The 25004-nt window shown below is 42.6% G+C and overlaps 1 protein-coding gene across 2 annotated transcripts in view; it reads left to right on the top strand.

Annotated features, from left to right (window-relative positions):
- Positions 1-25004, top strand: part of ntrk3b (neurotrophic tyrosine kinase, receptor, type 3b) — a 173455-nt gene that overhangs the window by 37748 nt on the left and 110703 nt on the right. For both annotated transcript variants that reach the window (XM_052064302.1, XM_052064301.1), the window contains exon 3: positions 216-287. In XM_052064302.1, coding sequence (XP_051920262.1) covers positions 216-287 — 72 coding nt within the window. The remainder of the gene's footprint in view (positions 1-215; positions 288-25004) is intronic.

Here is a 25004-nt window from a genome sequence, read left to right as displayed (position 1 = left end):
AGTTACATAATATAACAAAAAAAAGAATAAACCCCTGCGCGCACACAAGCGCGCGCGCACACACACACGCTTACACACTTGGGTGCACAAAACAGGCCGAGAAATAGGAAATAAGAAAAAAATGGGAAAAAAATACTCTCATTCTCCCACGCTGCAGTCTTTCTCCGTTCCGCTCACACATTGCCGTTCATTCTTTCCCTTTTTATTCATTGCAGCACCATCATGAATTGCAACCTGAGGGTGATCCAGCCCCGAGCCTTTGCGCAGAATCCACACCTACGCTACATGTGAGTAAATATCCTGTCTATATCCTCGTACAGTCTGCCAAAGCTTGGAAAAATGTGGTCCGTGTGCAACTGACTCCCCACTTTATTCTTAAATCTGGTCCAGCAAGGATTTACAATTACATGCGTCAAACTCGGCGACCGGAGACTAAATCTGACCCTCCGCATGATTTGATGTGGCTCGCTAAAGCAAATCATATGCCTACACAGCCTGTTTCTTGTTTAAATTTGGACCAAATTTGCAAATTTTTGCAAACAATTTTTATTATCACACCAAAAACAAAAGAAAACAGAAACGTGATTTTCCTTCACTTTTGATTTAGAAATGGGTTAGCTGTTACAACCCCCCCCCCCATTAGAATCAGAAAATCCAAATATGAGTATTGTATCAAACCAATTTCGTTCCAGTTGAAAATATATCGATATGTCAAATTGTTTTTAATAACATTGAAGGTAATGTAGTGATACAATGTTGCTTCATGAACCAGCACTCCTCTTGAACAGAGAGCTGGTTCATGAAACATCTTGAATCTTCATTTTCCCATCAACCAAGAAATGCCACATTTAAAGTATTGACAAGTTCATTCATGCATTTCAAAGGACACCAAGAAACCCCCTTGAACTAAATCGAGCCATATCAAATCAAATTGTCAGACGACTGAATTGAACCAAATGGAATCGTTCCACTTACCAAATCCAACCGTCCTTGACTCGCATCGCACGTATTGACACACGTATCAAATCGTCTTTTTTTTTCGGTGACGCATCCCCTGATTTAACATGATGTGACGGTACATTGATATGGTTTCGCTGTCATATTGTCACTCTGAGAGAAACTAACAACAATGAGGTCTGTGACATAAATGTGTTTGACATAGACTGTAAATGAATGTGATGAATCGTTTTTTTTACAATTCATACAATTTTGACACATTTTTAAAATGTTGACGGTAAAATAGACAAGCTTTTTTTAAGGAATCTACAAATGATCTTGCCCATCTATCTGTTTAATTAAAAAAAAAATCACATGTCTCTCAAGCACAAAAGTCTGCTCAACACTGCTTCATGGCTCGCCGACGAGTCGAGCCATGAGCTCAAGATGATGTTGTTGATAGAGAGTGGCTTTGGGGTATTTGGGAAAATACAGACGGAGTGACGGGTGAATGGAAGCAGCGCCATTACTGCGGCTGAACGGCGCCCGTCTTAAATGAGACATCCATTATTTGCCTTGGATAATTGGATTGCTATCTGCACACGGCCTCAACATGCTGAAAAAGAAGCCGAAAAAGGCGACATGCTTCCATTTAGCCGCCGCTCTCTAAATGGACAATTTGTCCGGCAGGGGCCGAGCGGCGCGGTGGCGAAGAGCAAAGTCATTTCTTTAACAAAAGGCTGACGTCTTAGCATATGACAGCCTCTTATCGCACTGTTATCTTCCGGGAGTGAGCAGGACCTGAGGAACTCGGTCGCAGTCTTTTACCTGAACACGCTGCCATTTGCAGTTGGCACTCTGAAACTGAATTTGGTCTCTAATCTGGGGGCAGCTTGGGAAGGAGCGGTTAGTACCTCACAAAACCGCACGTCTGGGTTTCAGTCTGGCTTTATGCGCTATCTTAGATTAGAAATTGCTGTCAACACAACATGTATGCTAGTATGCTTAGAATACAGTACTCTCAATCTGACATAGCCCCTGTGATTTTTTTTCCAGCCAAGTACCTACCCTCTAACCAGTGCTTAACAGTTTTGGGTAAAAAAAAAAAATTAAAAAAAAGACTTCCAACTAGGGATGTAATGATTTCTGAACATCACGACGCGATATCACGATACTTGACGATACCATAATTATCACGATATTATGGGGAGGTTGGTGAAATAAAAAAAAAAAAATCAAGAGTGATGTTTTTGATGGTATGTGCTACTTTTAATATCTTTGTGAAAAACAGAACGTTAGTATTGTGGTGCATCTCCATTTGTCAGTCCAATGATTGACTTGGTGATGGGTCCTGGTTTGTGTAAGCCCGCCTTTCTCCCTGCCTGACTGGCCTAAGCTCCATTTAAGCTCCCCTCATCCCTACCCGTGGAAAGAGTACCGGTATGTTTACTGGGGGCAACTTTGGAAGAAACTTGTAATGGCAACATTAAAGTCAATGCAGCAATGCAAGACTCGACTGACTCGTCAGATTTACGAGGTGATCTCACAGTTCAGCTTTTGCTTGCGTGTGTGTGTGTGTGTGTGTGTGCGTGTGTCCATCCACTTTATCTCCACGGCTGATCGGAAGCACTCATCAAAATGGTCTGCTTCTTAATGAAACATATTAATCCTCGCTCCACTTTTATTTTCTCGCTTCACTTTTGACCAAGGCAAATCAACTAAAACTTCCGTAGTGTAATTGCGGTCTCGCAACCAACTTCTCTTACCGACGATCAGTGCCAACTACTTAAAAGCATCTCTTATTGTTGGCTATTGTACGAACAATTGAATCGGAAAAAGATAGTGTCTGTTTATTTGTATACACTCACCGGTTTGAGTGGGCGGGCGCGTGGAAATAAATATAAACGTTCGTTAACATTAGCGTTAGACTGTTGCTGCTTTGCGCTCCGGTCAGCTGCCCTTATTCTCCTATTGAATAAGATGTGTCTTTTTCCAACAGCCGTATTACTGGGAACAAATTCACTTTCATTTTTTTTAAATTGAGAGGTGGCAGAGTTAATGTGCTTGAGCATATACAAGAGGTATGTTTTATGTCTCCTCCTTGCATTTTTTCTTTATTTCCTGCTTCCATTATTGCTTTTGAAACACGCTCATTTCGCCATTGTGGGACTAATAAAGGTTATCTGATTTCATCTTACTTTATTTGCGGTCTCTGTAGTGTATGAAAACACATTTGCTCAGGTCATTAAACAGTCCACTTACAAAAACACGTTTATTGAAAAGGTTGACCACAGACGTGTTGTAATGGAAAAACTCGAAACTTATGTTGTCTTTTGAGACTCCACATACTGTCCAGTGGTCTCCAACCGCCGGTCCGCGGCCCGGCACCGTTTGCAGGGCATTTGGTACCGGGCCGCACAGAAAAAAACTTGCCTTAAATCCATTTTATTTATTTCGGAATACGAAAGATGTTTTACTTTGAAAAATTACCGGATTCTCCGTTACATCCGTCTATGTCACGCTTGACACACGTCAAGCCACGCTTCTGCGTCACGTGACCAATTACGCTAAAAACACAATGAGTAAAAAAATTGCTGGAGATCGCAAATGACAACGACCTTAACAGTACGTGTGGGCCAACTGGATTAAAGTTATGGCTGAATATTCTAAGATCGCCACAATAGCACTGTTGCTATTTCAGACATGCTACCTGTTTGAGGCTGGGGTTTCTGCAGCAACGGCAACTAAAACAAAATTACGAAGTTGACTGGACATAAAACACACACTTGAGGTGACATTGTCTCTTATTACCACGAGATGGGACCGTCTGGTTGCAGAAAATTAAGCTCGGGGCTGTGGTGAGTCGTCATTTTCATGCACTTTGAATTTGCATCGTATCGTATTTTGAAGGCATTAAACATGACCATCGCGATATGAGTGTTCCGGCCAGATTAGACGCTCCTTGTGTTTATTATTATATTTCGAAAACACCACCGTTTTCATGCAGCTCATACCATATTATTTTGTCATATTATTTAGGCCACACCTTAAATGCCGATCCCTGAAAATATTGTCTGACATAAACCGGTCCGTGCGGCAAAAAAGTTTGGGGACCCCTGCAGTATACTGTTCTGCAGTATATATACTGTATTTATTATTATTATTTTGAACCACAATATTACGGCATAATTGTGGAGGAAGTTGCTGAAAGAAGAAATAGGCCAGGGGAGAGTGTGGATAGTTAGAGAGGCTGCTGACAATCACCACACACTCGATTTGAACACACAGAAAAACTCCACATTTTGCTTTCCTGCTACAGGTGCCGATGAAATTATAACTATAGTTGAGTATTATTGTAAAACACAACAATAGGTTAATACCCGTTAATATCATTGACAAAAAAAAACTATTAGTTTCATGGAAGAGATGGAAACAAAAACATAAGACTAATAATTTAGTCTTCATTTTTAACAATTAGACAATAGACACTTTAATGCCAACCACCACCAACAAAGTCACCGAGAAGGCAACAGGTTAATGGAACACTTTTTCAGCGCTTTTATTAGTTAGGTTTGCTGACGTCTCGGAATTGTCATCGACGGCGACTAAAATATGTCATATAGGTTCATTGAAGACTAAATTGTGATATTCACAAAAATGACATGCAAAGACTAACTTGACTGACTAATTGACTGCGATGTATACAAAATTCAGCATATGTGGTTCATTGCCGTCTTGAAGCAGATGTTGACAAAACAAAATGTATACACTCAAATGTCTGGACTGTGTACGATAACAAGTTTCCATTGGTGTTGAGGGAAACGTTAGGTTCACTGAAGACTCAACACTTGTTTTGGATATCCCTGCAAATACTTGTGTGGGAATTGAAAAGTAAATACAACAAAGGAGGAAGTATGATTTTTACCAATGAAAAGTTCTGTGGATGTCGTTCACTTTCTAGTCGACACGTAATTCCCACAAAAAGTTGCTGAAGTTGAAAATGGAGGGCAGTGCAATTATTTTCCTAAAATATTTGTGCAATTATTTTCCTAAAATATTTGCACGCATTTAATTATCAGCTCGTCTTAACTTATCATCATTTATATTAACTCACCCGGCACTAGACCCGACAAATCAAAAGGAGTCAAGCGCAAAGCGGATGAATTCAAAACAATTCAATTTGGCGAATTGATCGTTTACATTTGCGTTGGATTAAACCGTGAGCTCACTGTAATTGCGTCTCGACTTGTGATGAAGAGCGTCCGTTCCCATGAGAAAAAGCATCAGCTGGGCCTCTAATTCGGACATCAATGAGGTCGCCCTCATGCATAATAAGAGCTAGAGCTTGACATCCTCATCATCGTGTTCATACTCCTTGCCAGTCACCCGGTAACCATCCACCTGCATTTACAACACAAGGGCGAAAGCTTTTGAGTTCAAAGGTGCACGTGTATTTTATTAAAAATAAATAAAATAAAAATACAAATAAAAACACATTTTGCTTGAGCCTAAAACAATAACACGAACGTGCTTGATGGTGACAAGATGAATACATCAGAACCCTTTTCAAAGGCTTTTATTTTGGCACGTGGCCGTGCCGCGTTCAAACGGAGCCGTAAACATCACGCACGTTTTGCTTACGATGTAGCTCCAAGGTGAGCTGTTGCTAAAAACGAATGTGCTCATCCTGTCTCGTGTCTCCGCATACATTCTGACATGACTGGGGTTTTTTTTAATGTTCTTTGTGAGCACTGATACACCACACTTGATTCGAGAGAAAAAACAAGAACCAGGTTGTCTCTGTCCGTTAGCTTAGAGAAGCTTCTAACCTAGCTTAGAAGTTGGGATTGATTGACATTGGTGCCATATGTTGTTTACATAAAATGCGGAAAGGACAAATGTTTCACAATTTAGTCACAGATTTGTCTCGTTCCGATTCGGTAACGATCCAACAAAGTCTTTGAAGGTCTCCAGGAAATGGTCAACGTGACCCTGACCCACACCAAAATGACAGGGTTATCTTTTAAGATATGTCATGTTTTCTTGAGGGCGGCCCGGTAGTCCAGTGGTTAGCACGTCGGCTTCACAGTGCAGAGGTACCGGGTTCGATTCCAGCTCCGGCCTCCCTGTGTGGAGTTTGCATGTTCTCCCCGGGCCTGCGTGGGTTTTCTCCGGGTGCTCCGGTTTCCTCCCACATTCCAAAAACATGCGTGGCAGGCCGATTGAACACTCTAAATTGTCCCTAGGTGTGAGTGGGAGTGCGAATGGTTGTTCGTTTCTGTGTGCCCTGCGATTGGCTGGCAACCGATTCAGGGTGTCCCCCGCCTACTGCCCGAAGACAGCTGGGATAGGCTCCAGCACCCCCCGCGACCCTAGTGAGGATCAAGCGGCTCGGAAGATGAATGAATGAATGAATGAATGTTTTCTTGAGTCTTATTTGTGAGTCTGTTCGGCATGCCAACTAAATGATGTTTGTTCGTGAAACTGGCTTTGAGGTCTTTGACATTATTATTATTATTATTATCTTTGATTGATTCTCTATTTTATCATTATTAAGATTGTTCCGATCGGGGTTTAATGCCTCCGATTCCAATTGCTCATAAGTGAAATTGTCCGTTACTGATCACATGAATTGGCTTCCCGTTTTGCAGTTTCAGAGCTGCTCACTACACGGTTATTTTGAGAAGCGATGAATCTTTCGATTATTATTTCGATTAATTGATGAATTCGATTTTGAAAAAAAAACATGCAGTTTAGCAACATTTCCATCCGTTTGTTGTACAAAAACAGGATCTTAATTCAAATTGACACATTGAAACATTTCTGCTGATTCACATACTGGTTCTTTAGAACCAGTAACTTTAGTGTTCTTTGAACATTCACTTTCCGAATCGATTTTTGACAGACTAGCTTTGTACACTTTCCACAGAGAGCCCCGCTATTGTTCTTCTGAAGTGACGTCACACTTTGGAAAAACCATTACGGTACTTTGTCGAATTTAGGAAATACAAATGACTTCTGGTTTATTAAAAAAAAATTTAATCACTTTACTTGTGACATACAACGATTTCATGAGGCATTTTATAAAATGACTTGACAGTTGACCTTTCAGGCCCATTCTGGAACCCTAACCCTCGCGTGGGTATGATACATTCATTCATTCATCGTCCGAGCCGCTTGATCCTCACTAGGGTCGCGGGGGGTGCTGGAGCCTATCCCAGCTGTCCTCGGGCAGTAGGCGGGGGACACCCTGAATCGGTTGCCAGCCAATCACAGGGCACACAGAGACGAACAACCATTCGCACTCACACTCACACCTAGGGCCAATTTAGAGTGTCCAATCAGCCTGCCATGCATGTTTTTGGAATGTGGGAGGAAACCGGAGCACCCGGAGAAAACCCACGCAGGCCCGGGGAGAACATGCAAACTCCACACAGGGAGGCCGGAGCTGGAATCGAACCCGGTACCTCTGCACTGTGAAGCCGACGTGCTAACCACTGGACTACCGGGCCGCCTATGATACATTCACATCTTGAAATTGATTTTGGGTGGTGCTTCATATCCGAGTTCCGGAAAGTTTGGAGGAATGTTGAAATGCTGTAGGAAGACTTTTCGTGCATTTATGAGAGCAAGCATTTGAATGAATCTAACTGTAATAAATAAACAAAACAATCAAAAGTGTACTTGAGAAAAGTATGGCACCACGCTCGTGGAATTGGCTCTGAAACGTCCGACAAGGAATGATGTTGCTCATATTTGGTGGACCCCGAAAAGCCCAATTGCTCTTTTGTGATTAAGGGCTATATAGAAATAAACTTGACTTGATGTCTTTAAAAGACACCAGCCCAGCTATATTTACTTTTACAAGCCAACTTTTTCTCTAAAGTGTTTGCCTTCTTAATGGCTGTGGCCTAAATTAGTTTGCTTTACAATGACGGCTCTAAAATAAACTTGATTACCGGGCGAGTGAGAGAGAGAGAGAGCGCTTAATTTCCAGCAGTGCGTTAAACGAGATGGTATTTAACCCTTTGCCTGACTGACTGATAAGGCGGAATGTAAATTGCCGTATGAGCCGCCACTCAAGGTACGCGACGGCGCCGCCTAAATATTTGATCACGTCTGCGAATGAGATGCAAACACGGCACACGAGCAGGTTGGTGCGCTGTTGTTTATTTTTTAACGGCAATGATGAGAGTCGAGTTTGGGTGCACACGGTAAGCAGTCGGGAAAGATCTGTGCAGCCAAGCAGCACCCGGAAATCGTAGCGCAAGTTTATCTTGATTTAATTGTCTTTTTACAAAGTAATTACCTCCCGTGCTTATTCAATGCTCCTATGCGGTTGCCTTCCATGTCTCTCCGGTCTTTTTTTTTGCGGACTTGACACGTTTTTTTGTTGTTGTTGTTGTCTCGGACTTAACTCGGACTACTCGGACTCGGCCATTGGAAAATATTTTCAAAATCGAATTAATATACCGAGTCCGACAATGTTTATATTCCTGAAAATTCACGTCCTCCTCCAAAAGGAATTCAAAATGAAGTTTTTGACATGATCAAACTAGCCTTCTAATTGGTTAACCTGACTGCGAGGGAATCGTGGACAGCAAACAATGCCGCAGCGACTCGTTCTTTCAGTAGCTTTGAGTCCGGGACTATTTTGCAGCAGTTTTTCCCTGCTCGTTACAATTTGCCTCTCCCCGGTGCCCAATCTCCTCGTCGTCTCCCCCCCCCCCCGAGATCGAGCGACATTAATGAAGCAACATTGTTTTAGAAATTGTTTTTGTTGTTTATCTGCACAAACACTTAATAAGGCAAAGGCCTCCATGCCATCTGAGAAAAGTATTGAGCATAATTAAATTTTTCCAATTTTGTGGTTGTGATAATCGTATTTTTCTGTCATAAAGGGGCAAGTTAGAAAAATCTGTTCTCTACAGCCACATTAGTCCAAACCACTCATTTTGGTTAATACTGTTTTTGTCCATCTCAGGGGAAGGGGGGCATTTTGCCACTTGCCGTCCACTGAAAATGACATCACAATTGCGCAGTGGGCGGCCCGGTAGTCCAGTGGTTAGCACGTCGGCTTCACAGTGCAGAGGTACCGGGTTCGATTCCAGCTCCGGCCTCCCTGTGTGGAGTTTGCATGTTCTCCCCGGGCCTGCGTGGGTTTTCTCCGGGTGCTCCGGTTTCCTCCCACATTCCAAAAACATGCGTGGCAGGCTGATTGGACGCTCTAAATTGTCCCTAGGTGTGAGTTTGAGTGCGAATGGTTGTTCGTCTCTGTGTGCCCTGCGATTGGCTGGCAACCAATTCAGGGTGTCCCCCGCCTACTGCCCGAAGACAGCTGGGATAGGCTCCAGCACCCCCCGCGACCCTCGTGAGGATCAAGCGGCTCGGAAGATGAATGAATGAATGAATTGCGCAGTGCTCAGGTAACGACCAATCGTGGATCGGCTTCGGAACTGGTGAGCTGCGATTGGTTGTTGAGAGCTATTTCTTTGGGTACTGATGATGCAAAGGGCTACTGGTTTCATACACTCCTGAAATAACAAATTTGCTCCAATTATGTGGATCTAAACGTTCTTTTTCTCGTTTGCGCCAGTTAGCGTGTCACCACGAATGCTGTGGATTGGTCAAGCACTGTAGCACTGACCTTTGAGCTATACAGCATTTCTCCTACGAAGATGTAAGTTACCCTTGCTCTCGGCAGCCATTTTCCATAATCCTCCGCAGCTGTTTTTTTTTCCGTTGTTTCATACAATTTTCCCATGCTGCCAAATCGCCTTTCACTGTGTAACACATTTTAACTGCTGGTCGGGTGGACGTGTTAGCAACCCCCGGTGGGTACAATTAGCCACATTAGCGTGCACTTGGTGGATGTGAACAGGCAGGGTAAAGTCTGTAATGTGGCTTTGTGTCTTGACGGTGGCCTCGGTGCTTGGTCGCCACAGGTGCCAGTGTTAAGGCACACGTGATAATTTAGCCTAATTAGGGTCTAACGAATGTGCCGGTTTGACATTGCAAGCTTGCTATTGTACAACTATTCCTTGCATTTTCCTTTTCCTTATTTAGCGCAGTTCAACTTGTGAGAAAGAGCTCAAACTGAATAGTATATGCTTGTTTGGAGGGTTGATGGTCTGTGCATGTAATTATAATGTAATAAATCATGCTGTCTGTCATGCATATTCTCCATTATGGTGACATTCGGTGCTGCCACAAAAGAAGCTCCCCTTCAACCTAGAGATGTTGCACTGAGGTCTCAGACTTTCTAGTCTTCTCCGCTACTTCTCCGGCTTGGTCTTTGTCCCCGCCTGTGTCAAATTAAAGGTCAGGTGGCTGGATGGCTGGGTGACTCTTTATTCTAATGCGAGTGAGAGAGAGAGAAAGAGAGAGGATGAATCTGAAGGGAGTGTCGTCATGGTGGACCCCCGAAAGGTCAGTCCCTGTTGGGTTGGAATGGCGCAGGGAGAGGCTCTCATTAAAATCCTGCAGACAACATTTTCTTATTGCTAAATGTCATTTTCATTCTCGGGTCAGCTGGCCAGCCAGAGAACACCTTTAATCACAAGTGAAATGGTACTTGTTTACCTTGTCAAGACTTCTCGGCTCGAAGCGGGAAGATGGGCCGCAGCATATTCGGGGACGGCTAAAGTGGCACTATTATAACAACTTTAAGTTTCATACGTGAAAGGGCACATATTAACAAAACAACAAAGCTCAGCCGAAACTAACATTGCTTTTATTTGATGGCTGCACATTGTAATACAATTAAGATGGGCTTTTTTTTTTTAAATCCACTGAATTGGCACAACGCAAGTGAATCTGTGTGTTTGATGCATCTGTTTCAGTTTCTCCATATTTGCCTGGTGCGGATTCGTAAAGACGAATAGTGAAGTTTGCGTTATTAAATATTCCCGCTAACCCGGCCTGAGGGTGAGTAAGCGTGTCGGGGTTTGAGCTGAGCAGAGGTTCTCATCAGCATCGGCCCAAAGTAAATGAGTCCACTCGCTTTGGGGCATTTTATGAACAAGTCATTACTGCAGCTGTCTCCGTCTGTGACCGCCCGTGTGTTGGGATTCCAAAAGTCATGTTTGCATTTGGGAGCAGATGCACAAACTTTGAAAGCAACTTTGATGCCGTGGTAATGAGTCACGCAGTCCATACGGAAGCCAATCAATCACTGGATGTTTCCATGGTTACGACTTATCGCTCGGTCGTATTGTACGTACACGAGGAATCTAGTTCGGCTTTCGAACTTAATCACTTGTATTCTTTGGCGTTTGAATCAGCATGACTTAGATTTGCTATTGGTTTTACTGCTTGGTGCTTTCTATCGCCTTATTACTTATTACATATTACTGATTCGTCTTACTGTTTATTGTATATGTTAAATCGCTCCATGTACAGCACTTTGTATGCAGCGATGGCTGTTTGAAAGTGCTCTATAAATACTGTTGACTTGACTTGACTTGACTTAATCTACTCCTGCTACTGCAAGTATTACCACGAGCACTTTTACTAGCATTTGTGTTACTATTACTTGTACTACTTCTGCTACGACTACTACAAATAATACAACTACTACCATATTTTCCGCACTATAAGGCGCTTTGGAGTATAAGGCACACCTTCCCTGAATGGCCTATTTTAAAACTGTTTTCTTATATAGGGCGCACCACATTATAAAGTGTATTCCTACCGACTGCTGTCAGGCCGCTGAATAAAGATATGTGAAAACCTGCAACCATTATAAATACTACAGCCACCTTACGCTGTGTTTTCTATGCTATTGCTAATTTATGATATTTATTCTACAAATATATTGCTAATGCTTTATTTTATATTGCACTTATATTGAACTGTGTACAGTTCTTTTCTGAAACATTTATTTTGTGCAATGAAACACTTTATTCTCCCCCCCCCCCAGTTTTGCTGCTGTAGACTGCAAATTTCCCCAGTGTGGGACAAATAAAGGTTATCTTATCTTATAGAATCGAAGCTACAATCGTGGCTGCGGTTGCTGTATGCATCCACTAGATGGAGCTACACTAAAGGAATACAATACAATACAGCAGCGGTTCTCAACCTTTTTGACCCCACGGGCCGGTTTAATGCTAGACAATATTTTCAGGGACCGGCCTTGAAGGTGTAACAGATAAATACAACAAAACAATCCGATATGACCTGCATGAAAAATATGGTCTTTTCAAAATATGATAATAATAAACACGAATCATGACACGAGGAACGTCCTATCTGGCCGCAGCACTCTCTGGTCCCTATGGTGACGTTTAAACGTGCCTTCAAAATAAGATACCACCCAGGGCTTGGGGACCGCTGCAATACAGCATTAAACTTAAAAGTCAGAATACACGCCACAAGCAAAATCTGCTTCAGATGCTGAGTTGCTTCCATTGTTGTTTCACTTTGATTCAAATGCTAATGTGGCCGTCCGTGTGAATGTAGCCATTCTGATTAACATACGGCGTCAAAGACTTTGGTTGAAGATTAAATCCGTCATCTAAATCAAAACATCTACTCCTTCTCTCCCAAATGACACAAACACACACACTCGCGCACGCAAATATCCAGCTCTTGATTGCTAAAAGTTTGTGTCAAACAGCGCATATATTAGCAGTTCTCCTCTCCGGATGCGTAGTACGAAGCCGCGTCGGGCCAACAGGCCAACGTGGGCTTTGTTAAATGTTTTTGTTTGCGCGGGCGTTATTGAGCGACTTTTCGCTCCTCCAAGAAATGCAGAGCAGCTGCTTATCTCCCCTTGCGCTCCCCTCGCTCTATTTAGCCTCTCTCGGGAGGAGTTCCTCCTACACGCGGGCTGTGCACTTATAGGAGTGCAGCGGCAAATACTGTGCACTCCAGCCACGGAAGTAGTAGAACGGAACTCGGTAGCGTGTGGGCAAAATCATCATCTTTTTTTGTTTTTTTTTCAACACATATCCATATTGCTCTATAGATATTAGGCTTGAAATGGAGTGCACTTTTGCGCTTGAGGGTCACGCTTGATTTTTGAGTGGACAGATGGGTCGACCAAGTCATTCGTGGATGAAACCAAAAAAAAAAAATGGACATGTAAAATCATTTTAATTTAATAATTTATTCTCATGAATGAAATGTCTTGAATTGATTTAATGAGAATTAATGAACAGACTTAAAATAAAAATATACAATTTTAACGTTTTTATATTACATTTTGTTCTTATTCAAAACGTCACGTGCGTTGCTACGCATTGCCGAGCGGAAAGGGGTAGCAGCAACAGTAAAGTCAACATTTCTCTCGTGTGAAGCTTTCCCACATTTGAAAGTAAAGAACAGAGCGAAACATGGCGGCAGCGCGTGTGTAGAAATTGGCGACGTGAAGAGGGGGCTGGACGAAACGCTAGCTCGTTAGCACGGAAGCTAACCGCGGACGTTAGCACGGAAGCTAACTGCGAAAAGTCGCTACGCAGCTGGAACCCACAACCAGAGACCAACCAACCAAACGCCAGCGAGCGTGAGGGAGCCGGTAAACCCACTTGCCACGTTAGAAACACCCAGCAGCAAGCCTACTGGACACGTTACAAACTAGCATACAACCGGCTAGCAACGAGACCCGACAAAATGCCACCCAAACAGAAGCAAGACACAAAGCAGGAAGAGGAGTAACTCAAGTAAATGAATTACTCCAGCAACAAAAAGAACTTTTTACGGCGCTCTTGCAACAACAACAGGAAAATTTCAAAGGATTTGTCAAGATGATAATAGACTCAATAGACTCAAAATAAACATATTGCTTCAATAAATGAAACGTTTCAAATTTATAATCTATGCAAAATGGTTTCACAATTTGTAGGTTATGAATATAAATAACCAATTATTTCAAAAGATTGAAAGATTCCAAAGATAAGCAACAGTTTAAAAATAAACAGTCATAGGCCTTACAGTATATCTAAAATTCTTCATTTTAATTTTAATTGTATTTTATTTTCCTATCAAAAACAAATACACGAAGGATTTATTGTGTGAAATGAATGACTAACCTCAACCAAAAACGAATGAATACATTTTAAACAGCAAAAACAGCTAAACAAATGCAACAAATACTGCAAGAAACGAAATTATGGAAAATGTGGATTTGCGAATAATCCGGCTCATTTGGCCCAGCAGCCGTACGCTCTGCTTTTCATCAACCTGCTCACAAAACACATTTTTTTTTACTTCACAAACTAATGGTGTCCTTCATGTTCAAATTTCAATGTGGACCACATCGTTGTGTACGCTCCATTGGTTGTTTTCAAGCACTCAATAAAAAAGTTGAGTTGCTTCGAGTCCATCAGATTAGCACTACTCGATTCCCATTGAAAGCTTGCAGCAAATGGTCACACCTTTCACCATTTCCCATCAAGGGTGACTCATTACTCTGAGAAATATATTTCGCCGCCAATGCTGGAAAATGCTGAGCGTGCCAACAGAAAGGAAATGTATTCCGTTTCCGAGAACTGCTTCATGTCTTTTGCATTTTTCTTCACATCGACTCGTTCGACTCGAAGCTTTTTCTTTTACGTCAATCACCGAACACGTATATCGACTTGTAGATGCAACGTTCCTGAGAACCGATTCTTAACTGTGCTGCATTTTACACCACAATGTATACATTTCCTGTCACTCGATCAGCAAAAAATGTCACCACATAAGCGCATGTCTAAAAAATGCTCCACATCTCTGCCCCAATATTTATCATATCAACATGACGATACTCTATAAGATAAGATAAGATTTCCTTTATTCGTCCCACACTGGGGAAATTTACAGCCTCCAGCAGCAAGAATGTATGTAGAAAGAAGAAAGAAGAAAGAGAAAAAAAAAACAACAACCATCTTTCAATTAAATACAATATGAACACAAATGGATAAATCACAGTACTATTTACAATTTTCCTTCACATCATTTAATTATTATTATTATTATGATTGTTATTTTTTATTCATCAGCCTCACAGCAGTCGGTAGGAACGAGCGTCGGTATCTCTCCTTCTTGCAGCGCGGGTGTAACAGTCTCTGGCTAAAGGAGCTACCAAGTGCTGTCAGGGTGGGCTGGAGTGGGTGGGAGGGACTGGCCATCATAGCTTTTAGCTTAGTTAGCATCCTTCTGTTGCCCACCTCCTCCAGAGTGTCAGGGGAGCAACCCATAAGACACTATACTTACTTTTCACTTGGAAATCCCAAAGGAGGTACAAAAAAAAAAAAAAATCAAAAATCATAAATGCTAGGTTGACAATTGATGCAATGTATAGGGAAATACCGTTTTGCATAATCGGCAAGTTAAATCGCGCTTTATGACATTCCTCAAGTTGCATTTTGCTGCGTTGCAGTGCATCATCCATGCTCGAATCGCCATCAATTCATCTAACATCACTCGCACATTTCCTTCCCACTGCGTGGGTGCGATTTGCAAAAGTCGCTTGCTCGGCTGGGTGAAGGTTGTACGGAACTGCTTTACCTCCCACAGACTGCTGGCCTTCCGCCTCGCTCAGTCAGGGCTGAAGCCACGTGACCAGAAGTAAATGACGATGGGGTGCGGGGTACTTTGAGATCTGGCCCATGCAATTGCAAACGCAGCACCGTTTTTTTCAAATCACCCCCAACGTGCTCACAATTACCTGCATTTGTGTAAGTGTTGGGAAACGAAGTTCGCAGGAGGTTTGGATATGTGTTCGTTGGTTAGAATAGAGCAGCCGCGGCGCATTAATGGCCAAAGCAAAATGGTGACAGCGCCCGATTGTCCTGCTTGTTGTCAGCATGCCGCAGGCATTGTTTGACCTCTGATCACGATCCGCAAACTCCACCGGCGCCGAATACAGAACAGCCCGTATCTCGCCTTGCTTATTTCGCAGAGATGAATGCATGCAGCAGCTCAAATTTGCATTGCGCGATGTTTGGATGCGCGTGTGACTAATCTGGGGGTAAACACAAACATGCTTGCCTGTGGTAGCGCCGTCACGAAGCGCGCTATCTTTTGGTGGTGATGCGCTCTGCGCAAGGTGAAACGCTCTGGTGAGCCCCGGCCGACGAGCTGCGAAACTTGACCGGAGGGAGTAAATCAGACCGGGCTGTTGTCCTTGTCATTGGAGATTAGCTTTAGCCTTGTTTCCACTCACTGGTCCGATCCAAGAACTGTCCATCCTGTGTTGTTTTGAGAGTTCCTCCCTTCACTTCATATGTTCTGATCTCTTTGTTCTAGAAATCGCTGAGGTTTTGTGACTCTGTTTTGGCTGAAAAGACCACAAAACCGATGCTTCGAATGCATCTGTATATTTCGTGACTTCTGAGATGGTAGCGAAGGCCACTAATCGAGTGTTGTGTGTCGCCGCGTGCTACTTTACCAGCAGTATTGCGTCATTCCTTTTAGTGTTTGGTTATTTTCTTCCTTGAGCTCATCTTCTATGAACCACAAATGATGTTTTAATACAATATTGACATGACATCACCAACCCACACATACTGCATTAAGTGATTCGCCCGCCACAAACTTAGCGAGTATCTTTTAACGACCCAACAAATCGATGTAGAGACGAGGCAAAAAAAATAAAATAAAATAACCACTCCAGGATGTCAGAGGCGACCACCCTCTGTAAGGGTACGCTAATGGATAATTTGGGGTTTTTGAGAAACACTACATTGGTTAAAACCGGTGGCACAAGTGTACAGACGATGTGCATTAGCCGCCATTTAAGACCCAATGATTCATTTCACTTAGAGCTAAAGTGGAAAGCTTGTCATGTTGTTATTACTGTAATCCCTTTTGCACCAATAAAACGCTCCTAACTCATAAATGACCGTAGGCTTTGTTTTTTTTTGTAGCTTCTCTGCGGTCGGAGAGTGAACCACACAAAACCTCCAGTCAATTTTGTGGTTTTGCTACTGATGGCAGAAAAGGCTTTATAGGAAGGGGGTCTCTCTTGAGTAGCTCCATTAATGTCCTGACAGAATGATGCCGGAGTGATGCAGCGGGTTTCGTGTATGAAGTGCTAAGTTTCAATGATGGGTCATCATTTGACAACTCAATCTGACTTTGATGGAAGATCGGTAGCAGCGAAACGAAAATATCGCAACGCTTGAATGCAAAAAAAAAAGACAAAAGAGGATTGAGTGGTGTTTATTCTCACCCGTAATTAATTATTCATAGGCTATTTGCCAGCTTCCAAGGTAATATCTGAAGGGGTTTGATGTTGCTTTGTTCGCAAGATAACATGAAAAAAATCAAATGTCGCATTATTATTAATAAATGAGTTATAATGTTAGAGTCTCTCTCTCTCTCTGTCTCTCTATGGCAGGGGTGTCCAAACTTTTTGCCAAGGGGGCCAGATTTTATGTGTCGGGGGGTCCGACCTTGGCTGACATTCTTTACATTGAACAACACTATTGTTCAACAAATTTTAGTAAGCCAGTCTGTTTCACATTTCCATTTTTATTTTAATTTCAACAATCTTAAGAATTTCTTTTGGTTCATTTTAAACAGGTATATCACATGCAACTGCTTATTCACTTGACTTTTTCTTAAACAGAAGTCTCCCGAGTGCAAATTGATTGATTTGAGCATAAAATGTATCACCATGACTTTTCAATAGTCACAAAACCTTTGACTCGAACAACAGGGAAAGGAACAAGCAATACACATATCCACAACTGCAAGGATCATTTGAAATATGACATATCAGTCAATATAAACACGGAGTGATGTATTGTTAACTCGTGAGTGATGCCTTCTAGTGTCTAAATGCTATTACTCATTTAGTGAATGCTATTACTCATTTAGCCACTAGAGGGAAGCAGTACTCTATGAAACATCACTCACCAGTCTACGAGACCTCACTCAATGCAACACGTGTTCCATTGCGCCCAACCTGCGGGCCAGACGGCACTGATTTTATGACAGGGGCCGAGGGCCGGATGAAATTCGACCGCGGGCCGGACTTTGGCCCGCGGGCCGGACTTTGGACATGCCTGCTCCATGGTGTCCCCCAAAATGTATACACACTTTCAAGAATGGTAAACTCTGGATTGATGATAATTTGTCTAAAACCTTCAACATGTAAGAGTATTTACATTCGATATTCGATTGTTTTGCCACCACTCGCGCTCGAACTGATGTCCGTTGTAGTCCAGACACCGCTGACAACGCGCAGCGAAGGAATAGCACGCATGAAACAATTCCTTTGGTGTTTGCGTGCGTCCACATTCTTTAGTTGCTCTCAATTCAGTCTCACCGTGTGGACTTTTGTCTTTTTAGGGATCTCCATAAAAAGAAATCTTGTGATATCTGGTTAACGTGAAGGGAATTTGAGCAAACCCGTCCGTCCAATCCACCTGCTTGACGAGATCGTATCAAGGGAGGATCTAACGTTGCAGTGGCAGCGTGAGGGTGTACACCATCTTGCAAAAAAAATAATGGTTGCCATCATTCAGTTTACTGTGTTCGATGTACAAAGAAAAAAAACAAAGAAAGTTATCAGCTGCTTAAAGTTGTCTGCATTTATTTGGGACACCCGTATGTCAATAAATGAAGCAAAAATAATAATAATTAAAATGGGGGTAAAAAGTCTCTTTGTAAAATCTTCCTGGAATTTGTTTCTGTTCTTTGTGAAAGGCAACAACGTTCTGGTGGTTGCAATTGAGTTGCAAATTTTCTGGCGTCCCGAGATAGCATCTGAGACGTGTGTCACTGTTGGGTGCGATTGGTACAGACACAAGAGAAGGTACGGACATAAAACGGGGCATGAGAAAACGGAGCTGGCCATGCTTTGGAAATGCTCGGACGTGTAGCAATGCTTTGTGTAACATCTATAATCAGACAGCTTAATCTTGCATGGCGGCCGTGCAGGTCCCGGCAGACAGCAGGTGGTTGATGCGATCCGCACCAATGATGAGCTGGGGGCTCCAGTTAATCAAAAGTGTCGCTACTTCGGCCCCGAGAGACTCCATGTGTCAGCCTCGACGTTGTGATCAATAGCCTCCGCCAACATGAAAGTCCGGACCTTTTCGCGCGTGGTCTGCCGCGTCCTCTCGGCGCCGTTGCGTTTCATCCTCCCAAGTGTTTTGCCCCCCGAGGAGAGGAGGGGGAGTGGGAATGATTGAGATACAGTAAGGCAAGCTTTTCCTCACCTGAACCTTCGGCAAGGCTAAAAATAGCGAGAACTTTGACTCCTTAGGATTGCTTTTAAAGGTGCCGTGAAGGAGGTTGTCTGTGGCGCCTCGCTCATCTTAAGGAGTACTTTCATGTTGTATTTCCTGCCGGCAGCCAATCACCAGAGGCCAAATAAGGTTGTCCGAAACCTTCACTCCACATACCGATAATTGGGCCATCAGATGTTTCTGAAAGATTGATTATTATTGATTATAAACTGGTTTGAGCTACTTTTATGAGTGTTTTTCCCTCCCCAATCTGCTCGGAATCATGCGAATAGAAAATTCTCACGCTATGACGACACAGGCTAGCATGTTTGTCACCGTGATGCTATTTGCTTCAGTGCTTAAGACCTGATGGTATGTGTGCTGTCGGGGTGTTTGTGATTTTTCTCCTAATCTGCTTAGTGGAGACCACGATTGAAAATGTTCAAGACGTTTAAATAAAGTTTGGAGTTTCTTAGCTTGTCTGATGACAACTGCACATTTCAAGGTAACAGTTAGCCTAGCTTCTTCTTCTGTTCCTATGGCTACTACTTCTACTACTCTTTATACTTCTTTGTATATTTCCCAGCTGTTCTGGTTGCCCCGTGCTGCTTCTCACAGGTAAGTCTCGGTACTGTGAGAGAAGGTGGTTCTGTGTACACAGTGCTGAACCCTCTGACACGGACGCTGCCAATCAAACTGAAGACTTCTCATCCGTATTTGGACAGAAGGATGGAGAATTTAATCAGCACAGATGGCTATCCGGTGGGGAGGATGGGGTCATTTTCTTTCCCTTTACCGATGAAGCCATTTTGGCCCATGACATGATGATGCCAAGGGTGCTGGTGGGCTGATTCCTCAGTGACAGAGATGGATTGAAAAGGGCGGGTGCAGTCATGGAAGGAGTTTGTGGGGCTGCGTGGTGTGAGAGTGGTTAGCACCATAAAGTCATTGTGAGAAGGTTACAGATTCAAATCTGTCATTTAGTAATGACTCCTGTCCTTTTTTAGCATTCTGGCTACGCACCTGTAACTCGCTTGTCATTTTATTTCCATGTTTAGAAAAGATGAGTGAAGCTTAATACAAGGTCGTTATTCTCCTCAATTTTGTAGAAGATGGCGCTGCGAGAGTGGCTACCTTTTATAGCAGCTTTTTTTGTAAAATGTGTTCGACATAAGCAGTACGCCCGCAAATTGTAGGGTCACTCAATGTTTACTAAACATGGACATTAGCTTTATTGAAAAAACTTTGTTGTTTTCAATGTTTGTGAAAACACATGTGCTAGGTTCATTGTAGCTGCTAAATCATCTTCAGTGTTTCCAAAAACTTACGTTAAGTTCATTAAAGCGTCCTAGTTGTATTAAGTGTAAACAAAAGCACATATGTTTGGCTCGGTGAACACTCTTGGTGTATAAAAATGTACGTTGGCTTCACCGAAGACAAAACAAAAAACATGTCACCTAAGTGTGTTGAAGACTGAATTGTCATTGATTGAAAAAACAAAAACTTGGAATCATTAATTATTCTTTTTTTGTACGTGAACTGATTCTGTTTAAAAATATGAGCGTAAAGTTTCAGAAAAATGTGTTCAGCTTTTATAAACATACATTGAGAAGACTTAAAGCTCAACATTATGCTAACTGTCTTCAGTGCTTACCAAAATGTACATAAGGTTAAGACTACTAGTTTTTGTTCAATGCTCGCAATAACATGTACCCATGGGGTTTAGACATTAATAGGAAACACAGGGTCAGTTTCAATGTTTGCAAAAATGCACATTAGGGCGATGAAAGACATCTGCAATGTAAACACAGATATCAGCTTTGTCTATTATTTTCAATTCCCCTCTGGCGTCCGTGCAGCCAGATTTACAGAGCATTGCTTTTGGAAGTCACTATAACCTGAAACACGAAACTATTGAGACAGAATCAAATCATCATATATATTTAACAATTCACTCGCGGCTGTAACTATATTTTATGTGCCGTTCAATACGTCGAAACCCGGGGACGACGTGGCCTTGTAACCCAGGCGATAGTTTCTGCCGTTTTCAGCCATTTTATATGGCAAAATCAGATTAGTTGCAGTCGAAGGAAACATCTTGTAAAGCCTCTGCCGCATTCAAAGCGGATTATTGGTAAAACACACACATGCACACACAGACACCGTCTTTTGCTGTTGATCTTCAAAAAAAATCACATTTTCATTGGAGACGAGACGGCTCGAGAGACTTTCAGAGACGCTAACGATCATCTGAAGCGACGTGAGCAATCACATCTTAAGACTCATGCAATCGTGTGATAATCAGCGAAAGGATTCTTGCTCTTAAGTCACCTTGAGTGTGCTTAGTCCTCATTAGCATATAGTCTTTCAACACTGCTCGTCATTGAAAAAGGAACCCGAAAGTACAATTACCGCTAGAGTTTGAACAAGCCAAGACTTTTTCTTTTTATGGGCACATCATAATGATGCATCTTCTTTCATTGTCTGGAAAAAAGAAACCTTAAATCTAATATAACTATAAATAGTTGAAAGTCATAGCGCGAAAGTACAACAGTATCCGTCTCTTTTCGTCTTTTGTCAATACTTTCAACTTGCTTTCGTTCCAAAAGGGCAGTGGTGTTAGCATTGAGCTAGCATTAGCATATTTGACCACTGAAAATGTGTACGGAATATTTGGATATATCTTATATTTTGACCATGCTTATTATCAACCATTTCATTGACAGCTGACTTTAATTCAACATATGGTTGTGCTAACTTTTCTAGCAATAGCATAACAATGACTGACCAAAAAGATGTGCTGAATTAGGTAGCGTTCACCCTTTTGATAAATATCTATTGAAATATCTAATGCAATTCCAGCTCCATTCACAAAGACACAAAAGGGAAAAAGGTTATTCTGACATTTCACACATTTATTCGCACCTTAAAAGTCAGAGGAAAAAAAAACGTGACTGGTGACCATAACACGGTTGCTCCCGTCACATTAAAGTATGACATTGAGACTTTTTCTTCATACGTTGTGTATTTAATACAAAGCAGCTCTCTCTTGCTTGGAATTAAATTCCCCCATGCTAATGATCCAATTAAGTCTGGAGGAGTTAAAGAAAGACGATTGTGCTTTAATTAAGGCATGCCATAGTGGCGGGTGAAACATTGGCGTCGGTTGGTGTGTCTGCGGTGGACGTTTTAAAATAAAATCCGTTCAAGTATTTTCCTAGCAAAAATTCTCCTTTCGCTCAATAAAAAGTGACCTTAGTAGAACTCTTGAGCCGGGGTCTTTTCGTTTTTCTTAAGGTTCAGTGTGCATGCAAAAAGTTTGTAACGTGGACAAGCCTGAGGGAAAACGTGTTTGAATAAACGGCAAAATAAAAAAATATACTGTATTTGTGGACATAGCCAGAGACACCTTACCGTTCTTTCGACATTGACCTGATTTTAAATTATAACACCAGAGTGGGGAACCTTGTTATTGCCAATCAGCGATCCAACTGAAAAGATGGGGAAAAAAAGCATGATGCACGACTATACGGTCCATGAAATTACGCTGTTATCAACTTTTCAGTGTCGTCACATAAACAGGATACAACTGCGTGAGATTTTTTAATAACTGAAGAACAGACGTTTTGTCAACATTAAAATGATACTTTGTTCGAAAATATAGCTGTATATAACTATAGGAGTTGCTGTGGGGTAGTGGTACGCGCACCTGAATTGTGACCTTATACAATTTACCTTTATTGAACAGGCAATTGCTCTGCGATTGGCTGGCAACCGGTTCAGGGTGTCCCCCGCCTAATGCCCGAAGACGGCTGGGATAGGCTCCAGCGCCCCCCACGACCCTAGTGAGGATTAAGCATTTCGGAAAATGAATGGATGGATGAATGGATGGATGAGCAATGTTAAACTGCAATTCATTTGACATGGGTTAAATTTGATCCAGAGTAGCCCCTGTGTACACGAACATTGTAGCACACATTTTAAGATCTTTTCAATTTTGCGTATTTTGGGTCATGTTGGGAAAAGTCAACACATTTCACGGTGAAAGAATTCCGGGTACTTTGAACATCAATAATTTGAAGTTATTGTCACATCAAGATTTTATATACTATATACTGTAGGAGGCGGTGGCCTGGTGATCCCGTGGTTAACACGTTGGGCTCACAGTGCAGAGGTGCAGGGTTCGATTCCGGCCCTAGCCTCCCTGTTTGGAGTTTGCATGTTCTCCCCGTGCCTGCGTGGGTTTTCTGCTGGTACTGCGGTTTCCTCCAACATTCCAGAAACGTGTGGCAGGTTAATGGAACACTCTAAATCAGAGGTGGGCAAACTACGGCCCGCGGGCCGGATCCGGCCCCTTGGGCTTTTTAATCCGGCCCGCCAAAGATTGGTGCACAATTAAGGTTTGATTGCATTCATTTCGTTTGGACTTGTAATGACAGGTATTTTGACACCAGGTGGCGGAGTTACTTCAAGTTGCAGAGCACAGGGAGGGAGGGGAAGACGAAGAAAGTGGGAGAGAGTAATGACCATGGAAGGGAAAGTGATATGTATCTGATTAAACAAAGCAGGTAACAAAGTACGAAACATTCAGGAGACGCCTGGAGTCGGAAAGACTCAAATCTACGAGACTTTGAAAAACAAGGAAGCGATTCTTACTCAGTCCGATTCTGGCAGTTTCCATGCTCAGAGTGAATTGCTTGTGGCTCGAGTAAATAAACATTTTCTAGAATGGTTTGATTGTTATCATGTTAAAAAACTTTCCGGAAACTGGACCGCCAATAAGAGTCGGAGAGCAGTCAAATGTGTAGAGCGTGAACAACAGGGGGCTCAGTACACATCCTTGAGGAGAACCGGTGCTGAGTGCGACCGTGGAGGAGAATGTTACATTATTACTGGCATACAAAGACATCGTGCTATCTTCTTTATTTTCTATTTCTATTTCTAACTTTTTGCCCGGCCCTCCACAATATTTTCTGCTTTTCATTTGGCCCCCACGCGAAAATAATTGCCCAGCCCTGCTCTACTTTGAAGTCAAGATGGCGCCCGAGTAGGCAGCCGTCAGCAAGTGGAGGTCTTGAGGAGCCGACGATGAGAAGAAAGGAGCGTTGTCGCGGAGTGCCGATGCGGATTTGGAGCTGGGAGTCGCGGCTTGGAGTTTGAAGCGGATTATGTGGGACAGGAGAAGTGAACTAATCTCTTTTCGTCAATGGACGCTACAGCTTCGTGTTTGCTTTCAAAACTTTGCTTGTAGCAGACGTGTGCACATTTTCAGCATGATGTCTCTGATCCACTGGTGAAAGGACACTTTGATCCTCTCCTCTTTCATCTATAACTGCTTCAGACAACAAAGTGTATGCAGAAATGTGGTGAAGATTGCACGACTGTCTCTGTCCTATGTGTTGTCTTGTGTTATTTTTGTTATTTTGACTTCAAAATGGCGCCGCGAGAGTGGCTGCCTTTCCAGCAGCTCCTATTTTTTTGTTGTTCTACTTCTTCCTTTCATAACTTTGCTGCTGTGAATCTGGAATTTCTCCATTGCGAGACTAATGAAGGTTTTCTTAATCTTAATCTTAATCTTAAATTGTAGGTGTGAGTGTGAGTGTGGTTGTTTGTCCGTGTGTGCCCTGTGATTGGCTGGCAACTGGTTCAGGGTGTCCCCCGCCGACTGGCATAGGCTCCAGCAGTCCCCGTGGACCCTTGTGAGGATAAAGCGGATTGTAAAATGAATGGATTCATGTACCTTGGGTGGTTGAGTTGTACATGACAAGGGAGCTTTCATTAGTGTTGACAAGTCGTTGACTCACACTAACATGTTGAGTGACATCCTGCTCGCTCATCACCTTCCGGGCCGCCGCGTCTGCTTCTGATTGCCCTGCCCCATCTGACAATGATGATCTGGCAGGCCCT

The sequence above is a fragment of the Hippocampus zosterae genome, chromosome 4 (genome assembly GCF_025434085.1).
Source record: "Hippocampus zosterae strain Florida chromosome 4, ASM2543408v3, whole genome shotgun sequence".
Classification (NCBI taxonomy): Eukaryota; Metazoa; Chordata; class Actinopteri; order Syngnathiformes; family Syngnathidae; genus Hippocampus; species Hippocampus zosterae.
Note: the sequence above shows the minus strand (reverse complement) of the source record. Positions and strands in the feature narration are given on the sequence as shown.